The sequence below is a fragment of the Amphiura filiformis genome, chromosome 7 (assembly GCF_039555335.1).
Source record: "Amphiura filiformis chromosome 7, Afil_fr2py, whole genome shotgun sequence".
Classification (NCBI taxonomy): Eukaryota; Metazoa; Echinodermata; class Ophiuroidea; order Amphilepidida; family Amphiuridae; genus Amphiura; species Amphiura filiformis.
Genome location: NC_092634.1, coordinates 21,651,194 through 21,666,693, shown reverse-complemented (window position 1 = coordinate 21,666,693; position 15,500 = coordinate 21,651,194). Strand labels below are relative to the sequence as shown.

Here is a 15,500-nt window from a genome sequence, read left to right as displayed (position 1 = left end):
GCACCAGAAACAAATTGGTTCAATCTTTGGATCAACCGTCGATGCTGCTTTGATCAGAATCAATGCTAAATTTATATTAGTCAATATCCATACAGGCAAAGATTTATATGTTATCACAATTAATAATGGTCAATTAATTGATTTCATAAATAATAAGGATCGACCAAGCATCGATGGTTGATCTATTTGGTTCTATTGCCTAACCCAAGTTAAGGCAAGTCAAAGCAGTATTTTCATACCAGATCTTGTACATTCTCAGTAGCCCAATAGAAGCTCCCAATTCGATGGCTAAACTGCAGTGTATGCAGCTAGCCACTTGAATTTCTCTCAACACTCAATATGCTTACCTTGCACTGATCACTGTTTTCCCATCTTCTATACATTCTGTAATGATGACAATGAAAGCTAAATTGGGTTACAACTTCCGCTCTACACCTTGCTATGTGCACCTACTTCTATATACAATCGGGTTATTTATACATACATACAAAATAAGCCATGAAAAACAGATACATTAAGATGTAAAAATTGATGTGAACAATTTTGCTGATAGGTGTTTGGCCCATTAACCTTTAAGAAGTTCCTTCAGCAAAATATGAAAAAGTGATTTGAATAGACTTTCAGTGATGTTATGTGTGCAATAGTTTTATCCAGTATTGATTGTTTTATTGAAAGCTGGTTGTTATTCAAAAACAGAAAAGTTTTTGAATCCTAGTATCGTGATATGCTTTCACGTTTTTTACAGGAACAATCATTACTAAATGTCATTTCGATTCCATTTCATCTAACATTAGATTGCCAATAGTGGGATATAATATAGTGATCTATTTAAACCATGCCAACTGGTGTTCCACATGGTTGAGGTTATTAAAAATTAAACCAAACTGAAACCAATTGATAGACTAATAGACTTTTCTTTCATAATATTCTAAACATATAAATCAGCTCATGCAAAAAAATTCAACAAACATTTCTTAATTTTCAATTTAAATGGTAATAGTCAGATACCCAAAAGAATGTTATTGTGACTTTGCATAACGCAAATTATGCAAAAAGTGTAAAACCAAATCCTTCTCACACAGAGCTGTTAGCACCATATACTATAGAGAATAATTATGCTATCTACTGTAGATAACACTAAAACACACTGGTCTAATATGCTGTCTACTGTAGATAGCACAAAAACACAATGGTCCAATATGCTATCTACTGTAGATAGCACTAAAACATATGATGGTCCCATGTCTATGGAAGATAGCACCAAAACACAATGGTCCAATATGCTATCTACTGTAGCACTGAAACACACTGGTCCAATATGTTATATACTGTAGATAGCACCAAAACACAATGGTCCAATATGCTATCTACTGTAGATAGCACTAAAACACACTTGTCTAATATGCTCTCTACAGTAGATAGCACTCAAACACAGTGGTCCAATATGCTATCTACTGTAGATAGCATGCACAGTGGTCCAATATACTATTCACTGCAGATATCACTATACACAGTGGTCCAATATACTTTTCACTGCAGATATCACTAAAACACAGTGGTTCCAATATGTTATCTACGGTAGATAGCACTAAAAGACAATGGCACAATATGCTATCTATTTTAGAAAGCACTAAAACACAATGGTCTAATATGCTATCTACTGTAGATAGCATAAAGTGGTAAGTTTTCACACCTTATCCTAGGTGCATCTTCAGGCCGTCTGTTGGTCTGTCGGCAATTGGTCACTGACCAGTGGCAAAATGGTGTTGCCAGAGGTCGTAGATTTAGAACCAAACGTCTTTGGAATGTTCTTAATAACGGAATTGTAGGCCCCCGCCAAATTGTTATGCAGGCCGCCTCCCCTGTTGAGTGAAGGCTGTTCTTCCTTGACATATTCTTGACCAATTGCAGACAGACCAACAAACGGCCTGAAGATGCACTTAGGCTAAGGTGTGAAACCATTGCCTCTCAAAAACCGTGAGTCCAGTGAATAGTTTAAAGAATCAAATTTTATATTTGATTATACCTGGATGAATGACAACCTTCACAAACGTAATGAATAAAACACACATTATAGTATTGACACACTGTAAGAAACAACTGATAACACTTAATAAACACTAAAATATGTTTATTTTTACATTTTACAAGTTGCAGATATCCTGAATAACTAGACTAATAAAATCGTATCTACAGTCAAATTTGTATCCATAAAGTGATACTACACTCAAAATAAGTTTATGCAGCCATATGCAGTACATAATAGAATTATTCTACATATAAAAAAGAAAAATACACAATATAGTATTGACACACTGTAAAAAACAACTGATAACACAGAATAAACACTAAAACATGTTTATTTTTATATTTTTCAGGTTACAGATATCCTGAATAACTACAGTAATGAAATAGTATCTACAGTAAAATTTGTATCCATAAAGTGACACTACACTTAAAAATTAAGTTTATGTAGCCATATACAGTATAGATTAGTATTATTCTACATGAATAAAATACACATTATAGTATTGACACACTGTAAGAAACAACTGATAACACTTAATAAACACTAAAATATGTTTATTTTTATATTTTACACGTAAAAGTATAGGAGGCGTTGCACATGATTAACACTATAACACATTTATAGAGGAATTTGTGATAAAAATATAAACACTGCAACATGTTTATAGCACTGATATAATCATGTTAAAGTATTGATAATCCATCAATAATTCCCTATAAACATGTTATAGTGTTAATCGTATGCAACGCCTTACATTTAAAATATAAAAATAAACATGTTTTAATGTTTATTAAGTGTTATCAGTTGTTTTTTACAGTGTGCATGACTTGCAGTCAATAAACATCCCAGCAAACACAAAACATTTTATACATATCATATTATGGATTTTGGTTTTGGTGTAACGTTTTAATAACATTAAATGTAGGGTTCTATAATGGTCATAAAAATGTTTTCAAACACTTTGTGTGGAAACATACTGCAATAGCATTTTAAAAATGTTATCAATAGGTTATTATAAAATAATTTTTGCAACCATTTTTGCGAAATATTGTGGTGACAACTCTCTAGTCTTCCGAATATCAGGTTCTCTAGTCCAAATATAGAATAAGGATCACTAACCCTAACTCCTAACCCTAACCCCTAACCCTAACACTAACCCTTATTCTATATTTGGACTAGCAACCCTTCGGACTAGAGAACGTTCGGACTAGAGAGAAGTCACAAGAATATTTTGCCAACACTTAAATAACATTACGTTCGAATATTTTGCAATAAGTTTTCAAAAAATGTTTTTGAATGTTATTAAAACGTTTTATACCTGTTATCTACCCTTTATATAACCTGACATTTAAACGTTTCTGGCAACCTTTGCGAATAATGTCTAAAATGGTATGGGTGTGCTGGGATGTGCAGTAAATGATACTGATATCTGTACCATATCTAATAAATCTATAAATTCTACTTTAAAATAAGGCCAAAAAAAGATATTTTGCTTGTCCTCCACAACTTTTTCAGAATTGGGTCGGTCGGTCAGGATTTTTTCTAAATTATTTTATTAAGGTCATAGCCAAAACATCACTGTATGCCTTTAATTAGCTTAATAAATAGCCCAAATAGTTGTGAATTGGGATTTCTCTACTGTATACCACTTCATTCATTTTTTAAAACAGTTTAGAAGTGTGTACAAACTGTAAAAAAACCTTTCAGGATGTCAAAAATGTTGAAAGAAAAAAACTTTTTCTGAATTTCCAAAATTACCGTTGGTATTCATTTGAATAGTAAAACAAAAAAACCTTTTTTCCAGATTTTCTAGATTAGGGTCAGTCGATGGAGGATAAGCAAAAAATCTTTTTTTTTTTGGCCTAAATTCAAACTTTAAGGTACTATCAGTGTCAAGTCCTTATGATAACTTGTACTTGTTTCTGCAAGAACTCATAATGGGGGTGGAGAGTACTTGATCTAAAACTTGTTACAGGTATGCTGCTAGTGGGTAAAAAAATTGACCCATTTTTTATAGTAGCAAATAATACAACATAATATGACCCATTCTTATAGTAAACTCCAAAAATATGCCTAATTCATATAGTAGCCTCCAAAAATGCAAATTTTTTGTATGGCATAGCGCTAGTAACCAAAAGAAGCCACCACCCCGACCCATTATAAATTTGACATAAAAAAGATCCATTGTTAACGTAACTTGGTAAGAGGTTAAAATGCAAACCAAACCCGGCACGTGAGGCACATATGTACCTACCCTTTTCAACAGAGTATCCCCGGTCATGCAAATACATTTACGAACACATCGTGAAAACATGAAAACAGTTTATAGTTTAGGCTGGTTTTAGACACATATCATGTTCTACTGTTTTCTCAACCATCACAAACAGCTTCACAACAATAATGTCTACACTTCATATTGACCATCTAGATGAATGCGTCTCTTCAGTTCCTCCCTCAGTCGTTGCCAGAATATGTGCTGTCCACATTCATCACCTGGCCATTTAAGGCACTGCACGCGATGGAATAATTGTCTTAACATCAGTGTCATCTCGTTGTCTGCAATCTCCTCCAGGAGGATCAGAATCAGGACAGTCTCGTTTTCTTCCAGTAATCTCTGATGAGCCAAGGCAAGTTCAAATTTACACTTATTACGACCACGATCTTCCATATAGCGAGGAGAGAGAATAATCACAACTTTACGACTTCGTTTCATGTACAATGATATATATTGCAAAATAGGTTTGTTGGCGGGGATGTCTCGTCCTCTGATGCAGAGCCTAAGAGGTTCCTCTCCTCCTTCAATTATAGGATCCAATTCATCGCATATCCAATCTTCATCTTCATTACAGTATGACACATAGGCATCATATCGCGGGATACCATTCTCATCCTCATCATCATGTTCATCATCATTAACTAGGTAATTTACTGGGTCCCTTCTTCTATTAAACAACAAGAATAGTCTATTCTTGATATTCCAATGATACAGTGCTACTATGAAACCCGCAATTATTATAAACAATGCACTGATGATACCTACTAAGATATAAAGCCACAGATATGATTTACAGTCCAAATCTATAGTATCTATCTCTGTTACACTTATTTTCTCATCTGCATCAGGGGGAACACAACAATAGTTGCATTTGCCACTTTCAACAAAAGGGTTCTGAAGGTGTACTTTTGTATCTGTCATTATCCATGTTTTGAACGCATTGATTTTACAATCACAGACAAATGAATTGTCTACTAGATCTAGTTCATTCATGTTAGGGTGAGCAGATTCAGTCAAAAGTGTGCCAGGGATAGTAACTAGTTTGTTTCCTTTCAAAATCAGTGTCTCAATATTAACGAAGTACTGCATATAGCTGAAAGATGTCAAACTATTGTTTGCCAAGTTAAGGTAGGTAAGATTACTCAACAACTTGGCATCGCCCATGGTAATGGCCGATATCTGGTTAGAGCTCATATCCAGATACCTCAGCTTGGGTACTTCAAAACTGTGCAACACAACAAAATTTTCAGCATATCTATCGTTTACCATAGGCAGGTTTAGTTTCTCCAATAGTGGCATATCAAATACAGGCTTAAAATGCATGTATAAAAAAGTAGCTCTTGACAGATCTAAAACTACCAGATTTGAGCACCTGATAAAATGACTGCTTGATATTCTTGTTCCACTGAAATCTATTTGTTTCAAATGTGGTGCCATATTGCAAATTGCAAAATTCCACACAAGATCTACTGCCACAAATGTGTGTAAGTAAGGAAATTTAATGTCATAGATATGGGACTCAGAATAATAATCTAAACTATTGTGTGATAAATCTACATACTCAAGATATTGAAAGTGGTTGAGTGTATACAAAATGTCTATACTACGTAAGTATGTATTAAAACCATTCATGCTTAATCTTTTTAGAGAATTCTTAAACATACACGATGAACCCACTGATACAAATATATAATCAGTGTAAAATTTTAACTGTAATTCGAGTAAGTTTTCTAAGCCATTGAAAGTGGACTCATTCAGACCTTGTAGAGAGTCGCTCTCTATGACCAGTCTCTGAAGTTCAGGAAACCATACAAATGGTGAACCTTCTATTTTCATATCAATTGTAGTATATCTTGCGGTACTTAATGTGAGCCCATGCAAGGTTGCATTCAACTTGGCCAATGGTTCAAAAGTTGTGGCATTGAAGATAGGGTTCACATCGTCATAAAGAAGCGTCAAATTTTGAAGTGGGGAATTTAACGTCCGAAGAGCAATACTTTCATCTTCTAAGGGAAAAAAATCCGGAGATATGGTGAGAGTCAAACTTCTGAGATTATGTAACTTTCCATGAACTGAAGGTATGTTGTACATAACCCATGGCCGGATGGTTAAAGATTTTAATGGTGTTGTGAGACATTTATCACTTACAGTGATCTCAATTCCTGACAGGAAGTCCCAGCCACCTACACTTAAGTTCTGGAGTGCATCAAGTGAACATAGATCAAAACACCCACCTCCAGTAAGTTTAAGATTGGTCAAGTTGGTTAATCCTGTTAAGTTAAAATCTTGTTTGGAGTACGAGTTATCAGGTAACCGAAAAAACAACGAAATGTCAAGAGAAAGCAGAGATGAAAGTTGATGAAATGAAACATTTATAATGCTATTTAAGTCATCAGTATTGAGATACAATTCTTCCAAACCTTTGAGTCCAGCAAATGATGCAGTTGTAAGGCTAATAACTGGGTCACCTGCATACCCTGTTCTATATTCCAAATCCAAAGTTTGCAAAGAAGGAAGATCTTGAAATGGTGAACCAGAAACGGTTGTGATGAAGTTGAATTGCAAATCAAGAAACCTTAGTTCACTAAGTCCACTGAAGGTATGGTTTCCAATGTGGGCAATGTTATTAAACCCCAGCAACAAGCTAAGCAGGTGGTGAAACCCGCTGAATGCATTGTCTGGCAGAAACTTGATTTTGTTTCTTGATAGGTCAAGTAGCTCCACAGATGCAACATTCTGTATAGATGGGATGCAGATTAAGTACCTACCACGACAATCCACATTGGTTTGGTTCCATGTTTTACAAACAATGCTTCCTTTTGGTGGGTATGTACATGGCGACTGCTCTGTTGGAACAACTGTGCCTCCAACCTGTTCTGTTGTGTTAGTGGAAGCTGAGAATCGGGTCTGGTCAAGAATGAAAAGCAGACTGAAGATTGTCCACTGGAGTAACATTGTAGCTATACAGAAACTTTACCTTTTACACACAAAAAATCGTTCCCCTTAAACCCCAGCAACAAGCTAAGCAGGTGGTGAAACCCACTGAATGCATTGTCTGACAGAAACTTGATTTTGTTTCTTTACCATGTTTACAGATCAAGTAGCTCCACAGATGCAACATGTCTTAAAGATGGGATGCAGACATGATTAAGTTCCTACCATGACAATCCACATTGGTTTGGTTCCTCGTTTTACAAACAATACTTCCTGTTGTTTGGTAGGTACATGGTGGCTGCTGTGTTGGAACAACTGTCCTTCCAACCTGTTCTGTTGTGTTAGTTGAAACTGAGAATCGGGTTTGCTCAAGAAGGAAAAAGAGACTGAAGACTGTCCACTGGAGTAACATTGTAGCTATACAGAAACTTTACGTTTTTTAGTCACAAAAATTCATAATCAATATGAGATGAAAATACCCAAGGTATGGTCAGCAGTTTGTTTTGTGCCAAGAGTTGCAACACTTTTAGCATATCTTTACTGTTGCAACTAAACAGTCAATCTAAAATTAGCAGGGAAAAAACCAGCAAATTTCCCAATGAAGAATAAGTACATGACTCATAATGACTGAGATGGAACAATGACATTGACCCCGTTGTATTAAAGTGACATGAACTTGTACCATGGTCTGCTTCACAAAGATAAATGTCTGCTTCACAAAGATTTAACGCCTACTATGCAACTTCCTAACAAACATAAAACATTTTTGACATTATTTGCAAAAGGTTAGAAAAGGTTGCCATAATATTTAAATGTCGGGTTATGGTATATTAAAGGTATGAAACATGTTCATAACATTCAAAAACATTTTATTTGGCAAAAATGTTTGCACACGTTTTATAATACGATTACAACATTTTAAATTGTTGTTATGTGTTTTCATGCAAAACGTTTTTAAACCTTTCGTGACCTTTATATATATTCAGATATAAGACCAATCAGTTCAAGTGATGTTTGTTTGATAACAATTTAACCTATTTACACTCTTTCAATCCAGCACAATGTTGTCAGTTTTTCTGTGCCAAGGTGCAGCAATTTTGCTGTGGCAAGAGTTCTCAAGTAGCCCAAAATCCCAAAGTTTAGTAATCCATGTACACTAAATGCTCCAAATTCCCAAAATTTGGGCGTAATTAACATTTTAGCAGCACATTGGCTTGCAATCATTCATACAATATTTGGGTGGAAAAACAGTTAGCTGGCATTTGCTGGCACCATATAATCATTGTTGAGTGTGCTTTAAGAGTGTTAAGTTCTCTTTCACGGGGGTACTCAGTACAAATGACCATCCGAACGTGCCGCAAATATGGGTAGCATTTTTGGCCTTTTGGTATATCAATGACCCCTTTTTCAAAGCCTATTTTGGTATATGAATGAGTCCTTTTTTCACATTTTTTTGGAAAATAGCCTAATTTTTCCTTAATCTAGCTAAAATTGTCAAATTTTCCCAAAATTTTGGGAAAATTTGTAAAAACTAAGACAATTTGGGTTAAATTTGGCCGAAAATTTTGACATTTGGTATATCAATGGCAGAGATGTAGACTTGAGTCGTGTGACTTGGACTCGAGTCTGACTCAAGTCACTATTTTTGGGACTTGTGACTTGACTTGCAACTTTTGCAAAATGACTTGACTTACTTGTGACTTAGACAAAATGACTTGGACTTGGACTTGAAAAAATTGACTTGTTACCAACGCAAGTCTGAGGTTACTTTCCTGTAAATTGAAATTTATGGATAGATTTTATGAATATTAATAAGCCTACAACAACATTAATGAATTATCCGCTGGCGGCCTCGTGTCGCATAACCTGAACTAGAAATAAATAAATACATAAATAAATAGTGCCCTCAATCAGCGACACGGGCTCGGCGTGGGAAGTAAAAGTATGTCGGGTTGAAAACTCGGAGTCCTGTCCCAGCAAACACAAAACTGGTGAATAGACTTGTAGGGTGAATTTCTCGACGGGTGGCTTAGCAGTTGGCTTGTCTAGCCTCAAGGCTTAAGAGGTCGTAAGACCAGGCTTAACTGAAAACGTATTTCCCAAGCACGGCTACCATAGCCTCGAGGCTTCAAGTAGCCCGTGGGGCCAGGCTTGTAGGATTAGCCCCAGGCTTCAGTAAAATTTGCATTTCTCGAAATCAGTCTTCTGTAGTCAGTAGTCTCACGCAAGCCTGTTAGGGCAGGCTTACAGCGGCTTTTCTTGGCCCTGCCTCAGAGCAGGTCTTAGGTCGTAAGCCTTGGTCTATTTCAATTTACAAATTATTTAAATTGTAACGCAAAGTTTATCTTTCATATTTTTGACGGTCTTTCAATTAACATGAGTAAGCAGTCACGTAACTAGGGGGGGGGGGGGGGCGGGGAGCTCTTGCCCCCATGAAAAAAGGTAAATTAGGCCTACTTCTGAGAGTTATTAATTAACCTCATATTTGGTCATTTTAACCTTAAAAACTCAATTTTTAAGGTTAAATAAATTGCATTTATCCCACTTTTGTATACCATTGGCCTATATGTCACCAGCTTTAATAGCTTAAATATGGCATTTGTACCATATTTTTTTTCCAATCCCCCCTCCCCCCCCCCCCATGTCAAAAAGAAATCCTACGCCAATGTTCCGGGGACACATTCCAAGCAGATCCCATAACTCCTCAGGCTCACTCCACCCCTTACCAACCCAAACAGCATGAATGATGCCTGCCCCTCATTTATCATGTTTACCCCCGCTTTCCCCCACCCCACCCCAAATGAAAATGTCTAGTTAAGCCACTGTGGGTAAGTAATTGTTCGATTTAGTTGAACATGTCAGCATTTTATTTTAGTGTTCATTTGAGTTAGTTGAATATTTTTAAGTAGCTGTTGCTATCAGACCTACTCATTTTGAATGATGATTTTTTTAACAACAAATATAATTTTTTTAAATTCTTTCATCATCATCATGATTATCATCATCATCATCATCATCATCATCATCATCATCATCATCATCATCATCATCATCATCTTCATCATCATCATCATCATCATCATCATCATCATCATCATCATCATCATGAAGACCTATATGATACCACCTGTCCCTATCCAAGCCTTAATAGTTTGATACTCGTACTTTTCATAAGTAGGCCTATTACAATATTATTTTGGAGTGCCTATATTATACCAGGTTGGACAAAATTGGTAAAGATATAGTAAATATTTGACACGAAACAATCATGCATGTAGTATTAAAACTGAATTTACGGATAAGATGCATATAATATTGCTATATCTTCTACTTAAATAATTATAAATAACTTCATGTGAGATCTGAGAAGACTACTGATATCAGCAGTAGATAGCACGTTGGTTGCTTTCCTTTTTAGGGGAATCACAGATTCCTTTCAATTAGGCTTACAGTTTTACCCTTTGTGTGATGCAAAGAAAAAATCACGAGTATAAAGCATAGACATATCATTCATACAAGTTGGACTCATAAAAAGTCAAGTGGAAATAAAATAATACATAAAAGACACAAAAACAGACACAATATTCTTGCATCAAGTTGTGTACGGTATAAGCCCAAGCACAAGACCGCTGGGTCCAGGCTAGTCTTTGCGCCGGGAACATTGCGATAATGAGACGGCAACCTTGTTAGTACGGTAAACCGTGAGGACCACAGCTTATGTACATCTACCTCCAACAGCCTATACAATTAAGTCGCTGGTTGAAAGGGACGAGGTTGTCAAGCGTTAAGCCTGCAAGGCCCATAAGACCAGGTTGAATTTGAGTTGAAGAAATCCGGCTAGAGTTAAGACTCAGGCTTCGAGAGCGGGCTAGGCGTAGTAGCCTCAAGGCCACCTTAAGACTACGGCTTAATAAGACTCCTGTCGGGAAACTCGCCCGTAGTGACTTGTGACAAGTTGTGACTTACTTGCGACTTGACTTGTGATTTGATGACTTGTAACTTGACTTGACTTGCAACTTTTTCAAAATGACTTGACTTACTTGGGACTTGGACAAAAGGACTTGTGACTTGGACTTGACTTGCAAAAAATGACTTGTTGACATCTCTGATCAATGGGTCCAAATTGGTAAAATTGGTATATTTATGGGTTCACTTTCAAATTCTCAGCGGCACATCCGTACCAAAACCAAACTTGAGTCCCCCCGGGCTTTCACTCTGCATACTATATGAAAGCATTGCCAAACATTATCAAGATTATGACATAAACTCTGCCACCACGTGGTATCATCCAGCACAAAACTTCAAATTTAGGCAACTCATAGCATTATTTTTATGCCACGACACAGGCACATTTCAAGTAGCCCAATTTGATGGCTAAAGTGCTGCAGTGTATGCAGCACTGCCACTTGAATTTCTCCCAACACTCAATATGCTTACCTTGCACTGATCACTGTTTTCCCATCTTCTATACATTCTGTAATGATGACAATGAAAGCTAAATTGGGTTACAACTTCCGCTCTACACCTTGTTATTTGCACCTACTTCTACAATCAAGTTATTTATACATTCTCGAAAATAGGCCATGAAAAACAGATCCATTAAGATGAAAAAATTGATGTGAACAATTTTGCTGATAGGTGTTTGACCAATTAACCTTTAAGATGTTCCTTCATGCTGGCAGCAAAATATGAAAAAGTGATTTGAATAGAGTTTCAGCGATGTTATGTGTTCAATAGTTTTATCCAGTTTTGATTGTTTTATTGAAAGCTGGTTGTTATTCAAAAACATAAATCTGGAAAAGTGTTTTTGAATCCTAGTATAGTGCATGCTTTCACATTTTTACAAGACCAATCATTACCAAATGCCATTTCGATTCCATTTCATCTGACATTAGATTGCCTATAGCGGGATATATGGCATAGTGACCTATTTAAACCATGCCAACTAGTGTTCAACATGGTTGAGGTTATTAAAAAAATGAAAATTTTGATTTTGTAGGTCTACTATACTTCCCAAAAAACCTTCTAGCATGTTTAGAATCTGAAATAATCAAGAAACTTTTCCTATGTGATATTCTAAATATATAAATCAGCTCATGCAAGCAATTAATTTTAACAGACTTTTCTTAATTTTCAATTTAAATGCTAACAGTCAGATACCCAAAAGAATGTTTTTGTAACGTTGCTTGGTCTTAAAGGAGTATTTTGTGATCCTAGCATCCTCTATTCATGTCATTTTTCAGTAGATGTCCACGAAAAAAACTATTCCCAAAATTTCAGTTGATTCCGATTTTGCGTTCGCGAGTTATGCATGATTATGTGTATTACACTGCTCCATAGACAATGTGTTGTAATTTCGTTCTGGTGCACCAGAATGAAATTCAAATTTCACGATATCTTTGCTAAACAAATTAATCTGCAAGAAATATTTTGTACATAAACATTTTGTAGCCAGAGGTCTCCAGTGATATAAAAATCTCAACTTTTTGTTGAGAAAAGTGGGGGGATGAGGCTGTGGATCACGAAATGCCCTTTTAATGTATATAAGAAGTGCAAAACCTACTCAAATCCTTCTAAGATGCACAGAGATGTTATCACCATATGCTATGTTTTCTAAGAGCACATCAAAAGGCTGTTTTTGAGTTAAGCAGTAAAGATGTTACAAGAGTTGCCTTCAACATCAATAAATCACTAAATCACATTTCACAAAATCCATTATAGCTTGAAGAAAGTGATTACAAAATACTCTTAAGGACCCTACAGACTTTTTAGTGGATGTAGAATATTCAATGTAACATATCTACGTTATTTAATCTATTCCCTTTCTATTTCCAGTAATGTTTAAACATTTTAAAACATTTTTAGAACTTGAAAGTTCTAACAAATTCATGTTTGATGACATAAATTCTATACTGAATATCAGTTTTACACAATCAAACATTTGTTAGAACTTAAACATAACTGGTAATAGAATGGGAATGGAGTTAATAACTTAGATATGTTACATCAATTAAAGGGGCACTTCGTGATCCACAGCCTCATCCCCACTTTTCTAAAAAAAGTTGAGATTTTTATATCACTGGAATACTCTGGCTACATAATGTTTATGTACAAAATATTTCTTGCAGATTAATTCGTTTAGAAAAGATATCGCGAAATTTGAATTTCGTTCTGGTGCACCAGAACGAAATTACAACGTATTGTCTATGGAGCAGTGTAATACACATAATCATGCATAACTCATAAAACGCAAAAATCGGAATCAACTGAAATTTTGGGAATATGCTTTTTTCGTGGATATGTACTGAAAAATGTCATAAAAGAGGATGCTAGGATCACTGAAATACTCCTTTAATATATACGTTGAATACTCAGAGTCTGTAAGGGCCTTATGTTCTTGAAATCACTGATCAAGAAGTGTGTTAATACTACACCCAAATAGTCTGACAGCTGTTTGCAAAGATTTGGTTAAAAGCACTGTAGATAACTGATTCCTTTACATTATAAAAAGAGATTAGGAGCATCATCAATTAATTGATAATGACTTCCATACACACATACACCATCAGCAATCACTTATAATTACATTTCATCATTTAATGCATTGATCATTAATTTTTATTCAAATAAAATCTAAGAAAACCTGTTACAAATTATATCTTTTACTTCAATTCTAAACATATAATTTAACTTTTTTTTTCTTAATTTCAATTACAATGCTAATCATCTGATATCTAAAAGAATGTTTTTGTGACATTACTCGACCTTAGGCAGGGTCACGTGACACAAAAGTTCGGACGCTCTGAGAGGCTGTATATCAATCTTCTGTCACAGTTCCATAACAGGGATTAAAGAGCGAAGTGAAAGCAGCAGGCGGAGTTGGGTGTATGAGGCTATTATTGTCTAAGTGTCCAATATTCCAATATAGTTTGTTTATTTCTTTATCATGTAGGCCTACTTGTACACGAAATTAGGGTCAGGGTTAGGATTAGGGTTATGAGTAGCATTAGGGTTAGGGTTTGGGTTCGGGAAATCATTTACATGGAGTATCAGCTTAGAATTTTTTTTTTTTTTTTTTTTTTTTTTTTTAAGTTATTAAGCATATATAAAGATTTTAAAAACGATTTTGAAGAAAAAATTTTTTCGAGTCCCAATTTTTTTCTTGAGAAAAAAGGCAGTTTTGTGATTTTTCTTCCATAGATGACAATGTTAAAACCATTTTTGCTGTTATCCGTTTGTCAAAATGGAAACTCGGATGGCTTTCAAAATACAGTACCACGTGCTTACGGATATGATGATTGATATAAAAAGTTTGAAATTTACCATCAAAATCCGTAATATTTTTCATTTTATACCAAGAGAGATTTTCCAATTCAGAACAAAATATTTGAGCCTCATTTTACTTAAAATGTCATTTTTAAGCTGTTTAAATTCAAAACGGAAACAAATTTCGCTCCTTCAGGTTGCAAGAGATACGATGTGCATAGAAATTATCAAAGAGTGTACTTTTATAGCACTTTGGAGAAAATCATTTTTCAAATTAATGCAGATATCCCGTTTTGGCGTTTGTGTAGGCCTATACATTTTCAAACATTGAATATGGATATACTAATGATTGATTATCAATAATCGATAATTGATTATCGATAATCGATAATCAATAATCAATTAACGATTATCAATTCCCCTCCCCAACCCCCCCCCCCCAGGAGATCATCCTTTTTCAACAATGAATATGGATAAATTAATGATTGATTATCGATAAATGATAATTGATTATCGATCATTGATAATCAATAATCAATTATCGATTGTCAATTCCCCCTCACCCCCCCCCCCATGCCCAGAAGGAGATCATCCTTAGCGATTCCTAGTTTTGTCGGTTGCGGAGGCCTATACATTTTTCAACAATGAATATGGATAAACTAATGATTGATTATGGATAATTAATCATCGATAATCGATAATCGATAGTCAATAATCAATTATCGATTACTCCTCGCCCACCACACCCCCCCCCACTACCCAGAAGGAAATCATCCTTAGCGATTCCTTGATCATCATTTGCGTGTTTGGGTTTAACTGAACGTTTAAAACTGATTGATCATTGATTATCGGTTATCGACTATCTGTAATTATATATTCTCCCCCACCGCACCAACTCTAGCACTACTTTACAATGGCATCTACTAGCGTGGTGGGGAAAGCTTCTGATTATGAAGTTGGGGGGGGGGGCAGACCGTGGGCTATTCCAGAAATTAA

The 15,500-nt window shown here is 35.4% G+C and overlaps 1 protein-coding gene across 1 annotated transcript; it reads right to left on the bottom strand.

Annotated features, from left to right (window-relative positions):
* Nucleotides 1-4,433: 4,433 nt before the first annotated feature.
* LOC140157710 (toll-like receptor 2) lies at nucleotides 4,434-7,259 on the bottom strand. Its single transcript, XM_072180952.1, has one exon. It carries the CDS (start codon nucleotides 7,257-7,259, stop codon nucleotides 4,434-4,436), a length of 2,826 nt encoding a protein of 941 aa, XP_072037053.1.
* Nucleotides 7,260-15,500: the final 8,241 nt, after the last annotated feature.

What these genes read in the sequence shown, in the direction of transcription:
- LOC140157710 (XM_072180952.1), bottom strand. Translation starts at nt 7,259, where the DNA reads ATGTTACTCCAGTGGACAATCTTCAGTCTGCTTTTCATTCTTGACCAG.